The sequence below is a fragment of the Schistosoma mansoni genome (assembly GCF_000237925.1).
Source record: "Schistosoma mansoni, WGS project CABG00000000 data, chromosome 1 unplaced supercontig 0034, strain Puerto Rico, whole genome shotgun sequence".
NCBI classification, from domain to species: Eukaryota; Metazoa; Platyhelminthes; class Trematoda; order Strigeidida; family Schistosomatidae; genus Schistosoma; species Schistosoma mansoni.
Genome location: NW_017385988.1, coordinates 325,111 through 343,579, shown reverse-complemented (window position 1 = coordinate 343,579; position 18,469 = coordinate 325,111). Strand labels below are relative to the sequence as shown.

The window sequence follows — 18,469 nt, the reverse complement described above, 5'->3', positions numbered from 1 at the left end:
GGATGAAACGGCCGTCCAATGCCTCCAGGTTTTCCCCGGTGGTCTAGCTTCAACTGACTCACGCTTTCAACTATGAAAAGTATTTTATATTGATTACACTAATTAAAACAACCTGATACTTTTATTATTTGAAATAAAAATTATTATATACCGCATAAAAATCTCTATCATTAGGCTATTTCGGTGGCTTAAATGATTCACAGCTAACTGAAACTCCAAAGCAGAGAACAATCACTGAATGGGAAAACTTTCAAACTCAACCAATTACGACAACTGATAATCATCAAACATTTCCACGTACTGCAGGTAATCTTCATCTACAATCTTTAAGTGACCAACAGAATTTAATTACAGATATAAATAATTTTGCTACATTACAACATCCAACACAATGGATACAACAGTCTCAAATACCATGTGAAAGAAAGTGTAGGAACTCTATGGTTCTTGATGAAACACTCAAGACCTATTGGCCAATCATAAATTCTAACGACGCAAAAGTAACGTTTATGAAAAATCATAATCATGGAAACATAAAACACGGTTCTCCATTACTTCCAATTTACAAAGATTATTTATTGAAACAGGCAAAGCATCAATCAATTAATGGTACCTTATCAGATGGTCAAGGTGACAATCAAATTGGGAGTTTGGATGGAATATTTCAAGATATCACCGTTGGAGAACAGTTCAATGGTGCCAACAAACTTTCAAACAAGGATATTCAACTTACAAATGACCAGGTAGCTATTGTTTAATAAGTTATGTTTTTTTTAAAGCTACAATTCATCTCAAATGTCTTGACATCGAATGCTTGTTACGCGTACACAATTATTGCTTTATTCTCCAGCGCTTACGCCATGACTATGTTTAAAATGTGATTTCTTATTTGATCTGCTGTGCGATTTCATAAATCCTGCATATAAACTGAATATTTGAAGTAAATATGCTGGCTGGATTGTTTGATTGAAGCATAACTCAAGAAGTTTGGTTGCAGTCTTCTCTTTCAGACTCAAAACAGAGGTTAAAAGAAGGGGTGAGTATCAAGAGTCCAATAAGAATGAAACTAACACTAGGTCATGGACGGGATAGCAGACGCGGGATAGAAAAAATCTTGATAGGAAATTCTGATTGAAGGGTTTAGTATATCAAATCTATTAGCGTCTAAAGAAAACAGAATGATCGAAAAGTTATCCATCGCTTCCTGATTTCCAATAGTGATCCATTTAAAATCAGTTTGTGGTGCAAACTATTGATTAAATAAACCAAAATCTGAAATATTGCTGACTGTCTGGTTAGTTAGTTTCTTAGATCTAATTCGAAAAAATAAACTTTCGTGACAAGTAATTTGTGAAGATACAGTTTTAGTTTAAAGACATTCAATTGTGGGACCAATATCAATCATTTAAAAGTTTCTTTAGTCATTGGTCACATCCTTTGAAAAATGCACGTTCATAATCTGGGTTTATTTCACCATGGTTTATAGATCAAATTTATAAGGCCATGATGTTTTGTTTTAGAAGTGGTAAAAAAAGGTTTAGGTACCCTATTCATTATTTTTACAGTAAATAAAAGCCATGAGACTTGAAATTTACTAGATCACAATGTTCTTTTGCTTTCAAGTGACGATTCACAATAAACCCTTTATCCTTTTGTTACAAAACATCCGTTAATGATGCTTTATCACTGATGGTTTCTCAATAGAACTACAGGAATTGCATTTTGATGCCAATCACATGTGGAGACGTGATAATTATGAACAGTAAAATGGTGTGTTATGAAAGTTAAAGAACCTTCAAATATTAAATCATCTATCAGTGACCTAGAGGTTAAACGTTCATGTATGTGACCGAAAGTTTGAGTCCAATCTCCCATGACGGGTTTATGGATGAGTACCATTGAAAAGTCACATACTATGATGAAAACAACTGTTCAATGTTTTGGAAAACTTGCTTAATATCATCTGAATATTACTCATTTACTTCTATTCTTTGACTCACGTATATATTTTTATTTATCACATTTTGACAATGATACATTTATTGTTCACTCCTTCCACTTCCTTCAGTCTTCATCTATCTATTCACATATTGATTCGGATTCAACTGTTAATGAACTATCACAGTTCCACTTGAATAGATTCAATTCAACCTTATCTCCTACAACACTATCTGATTATTCAGGAATTGGTAAAAATATTTTAAATTCTTTACAAAATAACAATAATAACAATATGAATAATAGAAAAGAAATTTTACGTGATCTTTCACAGCCAACTAGTTTGTCATACGTTGCCAACTCAATCTATCCATTTATGATTAAACCAGATGATCTTGTCAGTTTACCTTTAATAGGAAATCAAGGTAAGCAATTATATGCATAACATATTTATAAAGTTGAATAATTCTTTTGTAAAGCAACAAAAAGAAAGAAAGACTAACTCAACAAGAAGCTTTTTTATGAGTAAAAGTTCTCTAGTCGACTGTCCTCATATATAATCATCGACTTACTTACTAACTTACTTACGCCTAATACCCCTCGTAGAGGAGCATAGGCCGCCCACCAGCATTCTCCATCCAACCCTGTCCTGGGCAATTCTTTCCAGTCCTTCCCACTTGTTATCCATCCTTTTCACATCTGTTTCCAATCATCGACTTAACACTAGTTATTGAATAACAGGATTAAGTCAAATAAGAGAATGGATTTTGAATCCTTATATTTTATACAATCGTTGATCTAGACAGACGATCAAAGAAACGAAGCGAAGAATGTGAAGAGGAGAGAGAGAAACGAAACAAAATGATGCGCCATGTAGAAGTTGACTGAGCCAACTCGATCAAGCGTGACTCGATATTAACAGTCATACAAAAATAAGCTACAGACACATAATGAATAGGGTAAGCAATTAACACACATCTGATCATATAAAAAATAGTCAAGCTTAATAAGCGAATAAGTGACAAGATCAAAATGTGACTTGAGAAGAATGAAGAAATCGGTCTGTTCAAAAGCTAGGATAACCTTATATGGGGTTGACATAGTAACAGACAGTACAATACTAATTTGTTTTACTTACTCGATGGTAAATCAGTAATTGAACCATTAACTGATCATAACTTAACACTGAATATCAATGAAATAATGGTCATATGATCTATAGTTCTATTCTAAACTACTTAATAAACTAATATAAGTCGTTAAGAAAAGAGTATTTCTTCTTTAAAATAAGCTGTTGTTAAATCTACAGATAGATCGCGAACTGGTTTTCGTTAAAACACCACTGAAAACCAAAATGTACTGGACAGTTGTTTCGTCATAGTATTTAATTCCTCATCTGTGTTCATTCACGACCCGAACGCCAAGAATCGAATATGAGTTTTTCGTTCTTGCCTATGAATGTTTTACTTTTACACCGCTGATCCATGAAATGAACTTAGAAGATTTTACTACCTCTACAAACTTCATGACTTAGTGACATGGAAGTTAAGCATTCTCAGAGAGAAGAAGGCTCTTAGGTACTATTCTCTATGGTGGGATGGTGGATACTCACCGATTAGGATGAAACTATTATCTAGTGCTCCCTAGTTCTTCAATATTGGTTTAGTTAAGACCAGTTCATAATTTAATTACAGTTTAACCTTATTTTTAACAAAACCCAACGTACTACTGATAATAATTATAATAATTGTCAAAGATGCCAAGAAAAATATGTTAATACTTGGATGACTAAACTGGCAAAGAGTCAAAAGTCTTATTAGGTAGTATTAAAATAGTAAGATTAGTTATACTAAATCTACATTAAAAATGAAAATTCGATCAAAATAAACGTTGAAATCTTTAGTGCAACTAATCAAAAGAAAAAGGGAAAGATGATGGGTCCGACAAATAGATTTTTAAATATTTTGAAAAAGATGAAAAAAATGGAGGATAGAACTAGAGTGATTCAATCACCATGGGGGGGGGTGTTAGTCAAAGCACATGATCTTTTTGTCTGAATAATTGAGGTTCAGACATCAAGTGCCATTTGCTTAAGTGTGACTTAAACATTCACAATTACTTTGCCTAGTAATCAATCAGAAGCCAGTCTTAATATTTACTGAATGACTAGTGTGCGCAATTTGTTGTCATTTGGCTTTTCTGAGTAAGTTGAAGCTATTCACTGTTCTGCAAAGGTTACAAACAAAGCTACATTTATATAGTAGTTTATTTATTTATACAGATCATTGAGTATGAGGATGATTTAGAAAACATGAAATGAAAGTAATTTACATCATCCCACAAGTTATTCGATTATATGAAGCTTCATTTAAAACTTATTCATTACAATATACTACTTAAAAGTACTTCTAATAGTTCAATTAAGAAACAAGATGGGACAGAAAACCTACTTATTTAGGTTCTTAAAAGTAGTTTTCACAAACTTCTTCAGAGAATTAAAGTTATGTAATTTGGTATGATTAGAATCGGCCTCCAAATGCTCTGTTACGGCCGAGAGTAAGGAGAGTCCGCTCTCCCTCTCCGAATGCTCACATGGCCACGCGTATACAGCCTCTGCCAGGGAAGTCCTACTCACTGCCTTCTCGTGGCACTACTGTTGTTTACGAAATTGAGAGGACGAAAAGAGAATGTTCGGCGCTTTAATCGGGTTGGTGGACACGGCGAGTCCACCTAGGGGAGTTGGAAAACCCTGATTCCAAATCAATGGTGCACATGGGCTCCAGTATCCTGAGGGAACAAATGACGTATGAATCAATCGCTGGTCACCGGCTACCATGGGACTGCATCTCCTTACGATGCTCCACTGCCTTGTGGATCAGACCTTTATGTCAAAGGCTACAGGTGTGGCCCTCTAAGAAAACCACCTGCTTCGGTCTGGGCACCCGAGCAGTATCACAGCCCTCACACAAATCAAATAAGATTTGTGCAGCGCATATATATCTGGTGCCCCTTTGTACAAATATTTATGTGTTTAAATAAATAAATAATAATAGAATCGTACTGAATGAATATAATATCAATGATTCAACTTGATTACTGAGTTTCATCTTATACATATTCACATATTCAATGAATTTATGTTTGAATTCGGTGTATCTGAAACTGTAGTTTCGATTTTTGTGCTAACGTGTACTCCCCAAGAAAAAAGTGCACAAAAACCACAATCATCGATATTCAGAAACAATGAACAGGGTTCTATGAAGTATAATTAATTAAGTGAATGTATTTCATTTTCCTAATCAACTTATGATAAGTAATTTACTATTCATTAACCTAGTCTTATAAAAAGTGTACAAATAACCATTTTCATAAGTTTTATTAATTATTCATAGTTTAAATGGTAGTACATTCTGGTTAAACCTTTATAAATATAACAGTTGGGCTATTCTTCACTTTAGTTTTAATCACTAATGTAGTACCATGTAAATTAGAAACTGCGATTGTCCCACAGAAACTAACGTTACAATAATGAATCATCGCTAATTTTTGAAAAATGACAATAGTCTGTTATTGTTGTTGTTGTTCTCTGAAATACTAGAATAAATTTTCTTTAATTTAAATAGAAAAGAAAGCACTTGCCAAATACTTGATGACCAAGTTGAAACTAACTAAAGTGTCCTTCTTTCCTTCTATAAGTATAACCCCCTCTGTCCCTCTCCCTCCCTCTCTCTCTGTTTGTGATATCAGTTCGTAATAGACCACCAAGTAGATAACACAATTTGCTTGATAGATAACAGAGTTTGGCCTTATCAACAATATGATATTTTAATTCTCTATCATTATTATTCATTTTCTTATTATATACAAATGACTAGTGTTCAGTTAATTACTATGGATAATGAATACTGTCTAAAAATTAGATTATTCTTTAGTTTGTTTACATGTAAATTAATATTAAAAGGGAGCTACTGGCAGAGTCATTGATAATTAAGCTTACATATAATATTAAACATAACTAATAATAATAATATTCATATTACTCGGGTTACCCCTCTAAGTGTAGCTTATCCATCCTATTATAATAAACGAATATAAGAACATTAGTGAAGATTTGTAGCTGAGATGGGTGATTTTGATAGAGAACAAAACTCCATCAAAATATTAGGATATAAGAAGTTTGTAAAAGACAGTATGAAAGTTCAGCTAATTAGGTTTTGTATATTCAATATATAGAGTCATAAGTAATGTAATTCCTTATTTGTTAAAGTAAATAAAATCCAAGTATCATGTAAATATAGGATAATTACAATGTTGAAACAGCTTCTTCTCCTTGTATAATCTTTAAACATCAATTTATACTCTAATGACTCGAAATGTAATTAGGTTAACCAAGTTCATATTAGCAGACTTATTGTGCTTAATAGTCATTATGTTTAAATTCAATTAGTATTATTTGTTTGAATCTTCCCATTGATGTTTTAGGACTGCAATTGGTTAGTCTTTTATTGGCCATATGTGAATACTGTGCATATTGCCTCGATATAGCCTCAATTCACAAGCATGGTAAGCAAAGATGGATAGTGACTCACAGTGGAATCCAGTTTGACGCGCGTTTCGTCCTATTCGGGACTCGTCAGCTGGATGTACTTGCATCTCAGAATTGATGTTCACCCTGGGACTCGAACCCAGTAACTTTCGCTTCAAACGCCATCGCGTTAGGTTTATTTTTTTAAAATAATATTTGTTATAATTTATGGCTTTGTACCCTAATAATATATAACGTAATGATACCGCCAAATAGAGAACAGCGATTTATTGACCGGACCAATGACGCATAAAACTCGTACGAGCAGTCTAAAGTCTTTTTCGGTTCTTCTTCCTACTTAGCAATGTCTGTTGAGTCTAGGACACGAATCTCAGCCTCCGCGATATGAATCATGTATTTCAAACATACTGGGTTTATATACAAACCAAACTGACCATATCGTACCATAAAATAGAAATTAACATCCGTACAAGATTTAACCGAAAGTAGTTGTGAACGTAGGAGACTGTAAATAATTTAGTAACTAATTACTTGACTACTTACTAGAAATCCCACTTTTTGTATAACAGCTACTATCCAGTTGTTGTGTAATATTCTTTCAACTAATCATTCAGTGGTTAGAAAGTATATATTTTAACCATTGATTTAAAGAAACATTACCCTGTTATTTGTATAACATCAGCAGTGATTTAAAAATCTATTACCATTATAATGTACACCATATTACTAACAATAATGGCCTCTTTCTCAAAGTTTTATCCTTAGTTAGTTGAGTAGTACACCACAATAATATTTCAATAAAGTTCTCTTTTTCATTATTTACATCAGAGAATACAAACATATGCATAACACTACTCAGTGATGACTTGATCTGATCTGTCCTCGATCATTATTATTAGTTATTTAAGCTACTAAACTACTAAGGCATATGATAGAATATTAAATTAACAGTTTCATCAACTCCCTTTATTTTAATGATCAGTTAGTCAAGATATTCTCCTTTTAGCTAAACCTTTTCTGAGTATACATTTTGACTACCATCGGTTAGCAGTCAGCCAACTCTCCTTCAGTTAATTCGTTTGGGATATACTTATTACTATTATTATTAGAACAGCACATATAAGCGAACAATATTGTTTTCAATTACATCCTCACCAAGGTTTACTCTAATATATATGAATATCTATTAGAAAATTTTAAACTAACCAAGGCAGTTTATGATTCCAGAATAATAAAATAACTGAAGCTCTAGTCAACGGTTCATCATAGGAAGTAACTCAAATTGGACTTTAAAAAGACTACAAAACATTAGTAAAATTACGTAATACGGAGTGTGTAAGTAATCGGATATTGAATGATATAAATGGAGAGACAAAATTAAAAATAAATATAGGATGTTCAGAATTAATAAGATTGTTTATTAGCTCACCTCCTGCCAAGGTATGGACACTGGTGTCAGGCATTTCGTCTGGACACATAAACTAAGGTTATAGGTTCGTATCCCTATCGCTTCTGCTATATGTAGGAGAAGGGAAATGACGAAGGTGAACGATAGATCACTCGGAATAACTTGGCTCTATCTACCGTATCCTCACTGTCAATCACATGTGTCAACATTGAGTTACGTATTGTCTTTGTCTGGCGATTTCCAAACCAAGCTGGTAGATGTTAACACATTCGTTGTTTAGGTTGCCTGGCAGTACGCCCAGTATAGCTATCTCCACAGGAGCGGCTGAGTTTATAGATGCACATTGAGGAGACAAACTCAGACAACTTACCTTCTGTTTGAATAGATGTCACTAGTCTACTAGAAAATGTCAACTCAAGTTTGGCTGCGTAGAATATCTTACTAACTGCTCTTCTTAATCTTTCATGCTAGGTGTCTCTAACTATATCGCCGTTGGACTGTAACTTTAGTAAAAGAGGTTTCTTAATGGTGGTCAGTATCTTCAACTTATCTTTTCCCTCCACATATGCACTTCCTTAAAAAAGTTCTCGGGCAGCCGATCTCAGCCAGTATGTTATTCATAGACTCTGTTTCGTGAGATATCTAATTAGATTTATTTAGCGTTTAGTGAATGATACATTCTGAATTAATCATAAGTTTTGTAACAAGCTACCATTCATCCACATTTCTTCAGTCATATAAATATTATTGATATAGATGTTTTCTTGAGATTTTCTGATGTTTCAGTCTGTACTACAAACTGATTTTAGTAAGAAATCTCCATTGAAAACCAGGAAACATTAGACAGTATAAGATTCTTCAATAATACATGTCCACAACTCCTTAGGGAATCGAATCCGTACCCATTCAATGATCTTACTGAACACTTAAAACTGTTGGATGGGCATTATACATCTCTGTTTATTTACGTTTGTTTTATTTGGAACAATGGTGAGCGGCCTATGCTCTCCACGAGGGGTAACAGGCGTAAGTAAGTAAGTAAGTAAGTATTTGGAACAAACTAATTAGTGACATGATTTTGATTAATTTAAACTCACAAAGCTCTAATCATTTACTCATTTTCAAATTTCTCAAAGATCCTATTCAATATTCAATTCAATCAGGATTAATTACAAGTGATACAAATTCATTTTATACTACTGTACCACCACTTCGACATTTACAATATCCTTTCAATGGAAATCTACCAATGAATTCATTGGATCAGAATGCTTTAAATCAACTAAAAATGTCTGTAAATCATCAATATAATGATGAGACAATAATTCAACAATCTGATCTAATAAAGAATCTTCAATTGTTTAATAGAAATCAAGGATTTTATGGATCCAATCCATTGAATTATATTTCTACACCATTGTCAACATATGCAGATAGTTTAACTGCTACATTGACACTACAGCAATGGATAGAACATATGAGTAAACCGGAATTGACTAAGAATATAGATATTAAACTATCCAAAGAAGGATATAAGAAAATAGATAGTAGATCAAATTTAAAACAATATGATTTACAGTTAAATAAAACTGAACAACAAAATATATGCAATGAGAATAAACGACATCATAAAAGTCCAAGAGAAAATGTAAGTTTTGTATCTTTCTAATAAGTATATAACAATATATTTTAGAGTAATAAAGTATAGTAGGTAGTTGATTGGGATCATGAATCGAATGATCTTAGACCACTGTTGAAAGGAAACTTGGAAGCATTGGACGGCCGTATCGTCCGATTGTGGGACTCTTCAGTAGCGCTCATCTACGGTCTCGCTCGTGGAATTCGATCTTGTGCTCGAACGCCTAACCTCCAAACCACTAAGCCGACATGCAATGGTATTAATATCTAACCCCAACCAATCCACGAAATTGCACGACCATCTTCCATTGTACTGTGGTGGATACCTGCCTCTACCTGACATGGGTGAGCTCCACTGGTCACGGCTTCTCACTAGAACTCCGAGAGCACATAGTAACTATCAGTATGGGGAGTTCCACAGTAGAACGAAACGGCCGTCCAGTGCTTCCAGGTTTCCTCTCAATGGTGGTCTAACATCATTCGATTCATGATCTCAATCAAAAAATTAACAATCTCCACAACCCTATACTGAGAGTAGATAATTATCATCCGTGTCCAATTACAGATTTCTCAGTAATCGTTAAAACTGAATATTATCATAAACAAGCAATTAGTTGACTTTTAATTTTAGTTAGTGTTTATCATGTTCAGTTGAGTGATTTTTACTGATGTAGAACTAGGTAAGAAGAAAACTATGAAGAGGGAATAAATTAATACGTGACGTTACTTCATGAATCTTCAAACTGTTCATCTCAGTCACTTTGGAACATGTAGAGTGTCTGGTTGATGTCAGCATAATAATCTTAATCAGCGACTAGTGATGTTGAACGATTAAACTCAGTATCGAATAAAACGGAACATTTATACTCACACTTATTATTCTGAATGATGAATTGACGTTTAATTTCGAATACACCTTTTCATTATGTCTCTTCAATACATATTCTCAATATCTAGTTTTTCTTTTTATCAGCCTTATTACATTATTTAAACTTCCTTTACTAGTCATCTTGTTAATTTCAGCTTTGGTTGCGGCACATTTATGCTAGGCTGTATGTTGATTATAACTGATATTGTTAATTCACTTTAGTCAAGGCAGTATAACATGTTGTCGTCATGAATAAACCATCTGTTTTTTTTCACCCGTGAACCGTTTTGGGGGGTGAACATATCATTCATCACAGAAGAGAAGTCGACCCTCTTATTCAGTTGATAACTCAACATAATAATTATTAATGGGACTAGTGAAATCGAATAACACAATTGATTAAGTGCTCTAGCGCGAGACTGGTCGATCCTGGGTTCTAATCTCGCGAGTGCGGGTCCGTGGATGCACACTGCTGAGGAGTCCCATAATAGGACGAAACGGCCATCCAGTGTTTCCAGGTTTTTCATGGTGGTCTAGCTTCAGTTGACTTATGATTTCAACTATGAACGATAGAAGTTCATGTGAACTTCTATAATCTAAGATCAAGCAAATCTCTCTGACTATCTAGATTTTACTTCTTAATGTTACTAATAACTTTAATCTTAAATAAAACGTATTGTTAGCCAACCATCTCATTCTTCTTCATTATTATTATTATTTTAGGCTTACCAAGAACTTATATGATCTGTTTTTAACTTATTTCAGAAAAATAAATCATTTGTACAATGGGTTATATTTGAGTTCGTTTCATTTATTTTATAAGTGGTTTAGAATTTCCTTCCGATTTACTAATTGAAACATGCACGCTCTATGAATTATCTTTTTTTGATAACTTGCAATAAAAAACAGTAAACCTTTAGAATTTGATCAGTATAAAACATCCGTTATGAATGATTGTAAAGTGCCTATGATCAAATCCATCTTCAGTTTTGCCGAATCACTAGAGACCGTCTGATAAGTCTTGTTGATTGAAAGCTATATTCGGTTCCTAAGCTAGTCTCGTAACCCCCAAGCTAGAACTACACAGCGAATTGAACACGAGAGAAAAGGCAAAAAAATATGCGGGAAGCACTTTACTCCAAAGGTTCATTCATGTACAGAAAATATAGGGTTTTTATAGTATTTAAGAAGTCCTTGGGTTTTCCTAAAAACTCTAGAATACTACAAAACGTAATAGCAACATAGTAATCAACCAATCAGAACCTCTACACGTGACTTTTCATTTTCGCGATACTTCTAGCAAAACTTCTAATCAAACGCTGATTGGATAAAATGCTTCTTAATGATTCCTGAGCTTGTCATGTCTATTGCGAGAAATTTGCAGGATCATCCCAACACCTTCACAAATACGCCGATTGACCTAAACGTAATCTAGGAACTTTTCAGTCCCAAAAGCATTTTATAAATGTTTATCGAAACATTACAATACAGATATATGTCGGAGCTACCAGTTATACACTAACTAAACATGAGTGGTTGAATCCATATACAACTGAAACTTTTATGCATACTATTATACTACTTATATTAATTAAAGTAATCAAATATCATTTTCGTATTTTTTATTTCAGCTTAGTTCTAGTTTTGCTGACAGTGGAGTTGATCTTCCAAATACTAGTAATCTTGAATCAGATATTATAGAACATAATTTAAATAAAAATGATAGTCCAATAGAAATTCGTACAAGAATTTCAAATATAATACGACCTATAGAAAGAGTTTCATCAGGACCATGAATTAACCATCTACGTTCAAATAGAAACTATCACAAACCAACCTATTCCAATCTCTTATCATTTATGTATTTATATTCAATTCATTTAGGTACTTGATTATGTAAATTTATTTTAATATTTATTTATACCTCAGAAAGAGGACTGTTCAATTCTTATATATATTCAATTGCATGAATAATTTCCTCTAATGAATTTTATTAAATTACATTATTTTTGAAGAAAAAAATCAAATGCTCATTTGTTAAATTATAAATGATGAATTTAAGTATTTGAGAATATACTACTGAGATAGATTATATTAGTAATATATAAGAAGTTACTCATGACTAAAATAAATATGAAACGGGATATCTGAAGTATTTTAAATTAAATCATTCTAGACATTAGATAAATTATAGTAAATCAATTTGATGGATTAAAATCTTTCTTATTTATGATCTAATCTCTTTTGTAACTAGATCTTAATTCAATCAGTCAGTGTACAGTGTAACTTTAAATCATTAATCTACTAGATCAAACTGCCTAAGGTATTGGTAACTGCGTAAAAAGAGAAGTCAAAGAACAAGTTGTTAATGTATGTTATTTCTTAAACACGGTGTAACTGTGTGTTAGAAGTATTAATCAATTCCTAAACAGTGTCAAATATAGTGCAAAAATCTTATGTATTTATAGGTTTTTGGCTGAAATAAATCATCATTTTGGACAGCCAATAGGCACATAGAGGGTCATTCTTATCCATCCAATAGGTAAGCTATATGTTGACATTATAGAATGTTCCCCTGGTGGTGATTGGATGGAATGTCTCCAACTATTCCTGGGCTTCTTGAGGGTTCCTTGAGTTTGTCAACGAGCCATCCTTACATTATGTTAGTAATATATGAGAAGTTACTCAAGACTAAAATAAACATAAAACGAGATATCTGAAGTATTTTAAATTAAATCATTCTAGACATTAGACAAATTATAGTAAATCAATTTGATAGATTAAAATCTTTCTTATTTGTGATCCAATCTCTTTTGTAACTAGATCTTAATTCAATCAGTAACTGTATCGTGTAATTTCAAATAGTTGAAAGCGTGAGTGAATTGAAGCTAGACCATCAGGGAAAACCTGGAAGCACTGGACGGCTGTTTCTTCCTATTGTGGGACTCGTCAGCAGCGAGCATCCAACGGTGTTAATGTCTAACTCCAACCAATCCACGAAGCTGAGCAACCGTTCACTAATTGTCTTCAGTTGGAGTTAGAGATAAGGACCATGGGATGCGGGCTCAGTGGTCTAGAGGTTAAGTGCTCTAGTGCGATACTGGTTGGTCCTGGGTTCGAATTTCGCGAGGCGAAATCGTGGATGTGCACTTCTGAGAAGTCCCACAATAGGACGAAACGGCTGTTCAGCGCTTCCAGGTTTTCCCTGATGGTTTAGCTTCTACTGACTAATGCTTTCAACTTTGAAAATACTAAATCTCCACAAAAAACATCTTCAAATCATTAATCTACTAGATCAGACTTTCTAAGATGTTAGAAACAGCGTAAAAAGAAAAGTCGAAAAACAAGTTGGTAATGTTATTTCTCAAACACAGTGTTACTGTGTATTAGAGGTATTAATCTATAGTCTACAGAGGTTAATATCTCTATATTTGTATTTACGCAGGCTAAATCTCCTAATAGTACTATGAATCTACTCGAGATTATTCAAAAGCTAGAGTACCAGTTGTAGAGGCAGTATATCGTTGAAAATAAAAAAAATCCGCAAGCGTGCTGGAGGCAGGGAAACAGGAAAACCAAAGACAGTATATGAGTATGATTGCAAAAAAAACCATATATATTTATGAGTGTTAATCGATTGTGGATAATTTATTGATTGTTTGTGTTTACAATCAATGGAAGGGTAGATCAAGATTATCAGAAGGGGTTTTGTGGAGATTTAGTATTTTCATAGTTGAAAGCGTGAGTCAATTGAAGCTAGACCACCATGGAAAACCTGGAAACAATGGACGGCCGTTTCGTCCTATTATGGGGCTCCTCAGCAGTGCGCATCCACGAACCCGCTCTCGCGAGACTCGAACCCAGGACCTACCAGTATCGAGCCGAAGCCCTTAACCGACAGACCACCTAGCTGGCATCCAACGGTGTTAATGTCTAACTTCAACTGATCCACGAAGTTGAGCAACCATTCACCAATTGTCTTCAGTGAGTTCCTATCTCACAACAGACGTGGTTTTGAACTCCACTGGTCACTGCTTCTCACTAGAGCTCCTAGATATACTTCAAGATTAATGTACACATATGAGCTTAATCAGACTCACACATAATTTTGCATAGTGAGTTCAAATATTTAAGTTACAGCAAGTAGACAAATAATGAAATAGCCTCGCGAGATTTGAACCCAGGCGGGATCGTGGATGCTCACTGCTGAGGAGTCTTGCAATAGGACGAAACAGCCATCCAGTGCTTCCAGGTTTTCTACGGTGGTCTAGCTTCAATTTGGACTCATGATTTCAACTATATATGAAAATAATGAAATAGTTTAATGGACTTACTACAAGTCAACAGATTGAATACAATAAAGTATTCATATAGACACATAAACAGTTACTTATAAACCAAAGATGTATTAAGTTAGAAGTTCATAATTAGCCATATGAAAAGAATATGGAATGACCAATAAGATGACATGTTATGTGATGGTCTAAATCTCCAATCGTTCACTAAAGTAAAGGATTGTACAATTTGTCATGAAGATTTAATACAGTTTACTTGCAAGTTTCTTTATCATCAGGTTGAATAATTCAAGGCTAGTAAGGTTTCCAAGGGGTAAAAGCAATGAGTATATTTTTAACTTTAAACAAATTCGGTCCAACGTTTCCCTACATAATTCTTGCTTACTTACGTCTGTTTCCCCCAGTGGAGCATAGGCTACCAAAAAGCATTCTCCAACCCACTCACTCTGTCATGCGCCTTCCCTTCTAGTTCTCTCAGGTTGTAATTCATTCTTCTCATATCTGTTTCCATTTCTCGAAGTAATATGTTCTTTGGTCTTTCTCTTCTCCTTTGGCCTTGAAGAGTCCAAGTAAGGGCTTGCCTTATGATGCACTTGGGTGCTTTCCTCAATATGTGTCCTATCCACTTCCAGCGTTTCTTCCTCATTTCTTATTACTGTATATCTACTTTTTTAGTTCGTTGAGTAAAGTCAAACTTGCCTTACTTACTCCTGTTGACCCTTGTTGAGGAGCGTAGGCCCACCTCCAACATTATCTATCCAATTATGTCCTGAATAATCCTTTCCAGTTTGTATTCAACCTTCTCATGTCTGATTATGATTCTCAAAGAAGTGTGTTTTTTAGTCGTCCACTTTTCCGTTTCCCATCAGGATTCTTAGTTAGGGCTTGCTTCATGATGCATTTTTTGTGATGACAACAATGTAGGTCGCACCCACCTAGAGCGTCTATTCTGAATTTCCTACTCAGATGGAAGTTGATTTGTTCTCTCTCTAGGTAGGTTGTTGCTGATAGTATTTTGCCAACGGACATAGAGTGTCTTAAGTAGACAACTGTTTATAAATACTTGTACTTTTTTGATGATGGTTGCAATAGTTCCCTAGTTTTCATCTCCGTACAGTAGAACTCTCTTGACGTTATCTTAGGTCACACTGGTTGATCGGTTTACATTATGAACTGATATCAGATATTATTATTGTGCTACTGTGATAAAGTTACTAATTATACTTATGAGGTTTAGTTTTAGGAGTTGAGGTTAGAGCCGCTGTTAAATTCATTTGGATTTTCTTTAATCCTCTTGTTATCCCACTTATTTTTAAGTGTTGTTTTATACTACTTGGTAATATTCAGTAAACAGTTTTCTTTATAACAATTTCTGGATGCATGATGAGAAGCGCGTTCGTTGATTGAGTTATTTAAATAAACTAATAACATTTAGTTTATCTCGGACCTTTTAACAGTTATTTTCGGTCTTTTACATTCTATGGATCTATATTTTAATCTGATACCTCCCATACATGTGTGCTGTTAGTTCCTATTTTCTTTGTTGATAAAGTGTTGTTGGCATTACACACTGCTATTGAGGTGTATGATACTGATGTCGACTGACATAGGTAGTAGATATCGAAGGAAAGAAAACGAGAACAGAGATTGGTTGGTTTGAAAATGAAAGATCAATGAAGTCTGGGGCAATCGACTAAAATTTTGCAAATGAAGTATTTACTGTATGGTTCTCAGATTTTACTGAGAAGTTCTGTAATTTTGTGCTGAAGTTCATTTGGTTGTCCCCACTGGTGTTCTCGTTCACACACTACCAGCTGCCATTTACGCTATTGTGTGATGTAACCACTCTTTATATAAATTCCCTTAGTACTGTTTGTTTGAATCTTCCCATTGATGTACTGGGTTCGAGTCCCAGAGTGAACATCAACTCTGAGATGCAGGTACATCCAGCTGATGAGTCCTAAATAAAACGAAACTCGCGTCCTTGATTCCACTGCTAGCCACTATCCATCTTCGCTTACAATGTATAATAGTTAGTTTACGCTTACAATATCGATGATATTCGCTGAAAACGTTTTTTTTAAAGAATAACATAAACTGAATTAAATTACTTTAATAGTTTCTTCTGATTATTTATCTAAATTAGTCTAATGTCTTAAGTAATAAAACAAACGTCAAATTCATCACCTCAATTATTTTGAAGTACATTTGTTTTAGTCTAAACTATAAATCTCGACTTGATTGAAGTTAGATATGTAAACGATTGAATATGAACTCAGTGATCTAGAAATTAATTGCTCGTTACAAAATGTTAATCTCGCGAGGCGGGGTCGTGGACGCGCACTGCTGAGGAGTCCCGCAATAGGACGAAACGGCCGTCCAGTGCTTCCAGGTTTTCCATGGTGATCTAGGTTGAACTGACTCATGATCTTAACTATATAAAACTTAAGTTTATGAGCTTCATTATCAGTAGGATAGTGGATGTGTACTGTTGAAAGTGTTGTCCAGTGCTTACTAGTTTTCAGTTTATAATGTTAACTATGAAATAAACTGATGATGCATCGCTCTTAAAACAAACTAAATCGTCTATGTAAAGAGGAATTTCATATTCTACAGTCCTGTTGGATTGATAACATTGAATGATAATATTACACAAGTCTACTATATAATCTGCTGAATAAGAAATACATTTCAGTAAACAAGTGGGGCCTGCCAAAATAAATTATAACTAAATATGAAACAGATATAGTTTGAATTATTTTCATCTAGAAAGGTTGTTATAACTCATCAAAATCACATTAATCAATAAAGGAGGTTACTAAGTGATTATTATAGTCCTAGATAACCAGGATACTTGATGATAACATTTGATGAACACTGATTTTAAACTAGATTATATTGTAGAACTTGAGTTCTGAATTATATCAAGTGACCTTAAATATTAATAGAACTTAAGATTCAAACTGTATCTGAGAGGCAGATGTTACTAATAAATTAGTTTAAATACAATGTGCGATTTATCCCTAAAGTTTAAGTATCTTGGGAAATTGATCTAGACGTTGTTTTCTTATTCTTTATTCGTCATTGTGGTTTGAATTTCGAGCGAAGATCCAATAGATGCTATCTTAAATCTGGTTGATTCTTTACTATAGTACAGTTATACTGACAGTGATTAAGAGATATTATAATGTGGATACGTTTTTCCAGATGTGCTACCATGTTTCACTGATGAATGGTGAGAAGTATAAAACCTATAGGAATAGTTTACCTACCTACTGATTTCTAGGTAAATTAGGGACTATTTTAAGGGAATATTTGATTGATAATATATTGAGCATTTGAAATGAACGATACTAAGTACGGAATCCGGAGTGAATATCAACTCCGGGAGGCAGGCACATCTTGCTGATGGATCCTAAGTAGAACGAAATGCGTTTCCTGAATTCCACTGCTGGGCACCATATAACTCAGCTTACAATGCTTGTGACTTATCGCTAACAGTGAGGCACTCCACTCAGGATGCATACACATTAAAGAAAGAATGAATGATTGTGGTCCTAAACATCAATTGGAATATTCAAACAACTAATCCAGCTAAGCGTACTCATTTATTTACCTATTGAGAAATTAAATAAAAACAGAACAAATATTGATGCAGAATAATATGAATTCATTATATTTCGTGGTTTCTCATCAGCTGCTTACAACCAAATATGCATTAGAGTTTTAGCATTGGGGTAATAAATAGGATGGAACGACTGTCATAAGTGAATATA

General features: G+C 33.9%; 1 protein-coding gene across 1 annotated transcript in view; it reads left to right on the top strand.

The window, feature by feature from the left end:
* The window catches only part of Smp_143260 (hypothetical protein), a gene marked incomplete at its 5' end in the record, with an annotated part of 55,403 nt that extends 42,994 nt beyond the window's left edge, over positions 1–12,409 (top strand). Inside the window, 4 exons of the mRNA XM_018791862.1 lie at positions 175–743; positions 2,069–2,363; positions 9,029–9,540; positions 12,030–12,409. Of these exons, the coding sequence (XP_018644970.1) occupies positions 175–743; positions 2,069–2,363; positions 9,029–9,540; positions 12,030–12,194 (1,541 nt within the window). The 3' untranslated portion in view covers positions 12,195–12,409. The remainder of the gene's footprint in view (positions 1–174; positions 744–2,068; positions 2,364–9,028; positions 9,541–12,029) is intronic.
* Between the last annotated feature and the right edge of the window lie 6,060 nt (positions 12,410–18,469).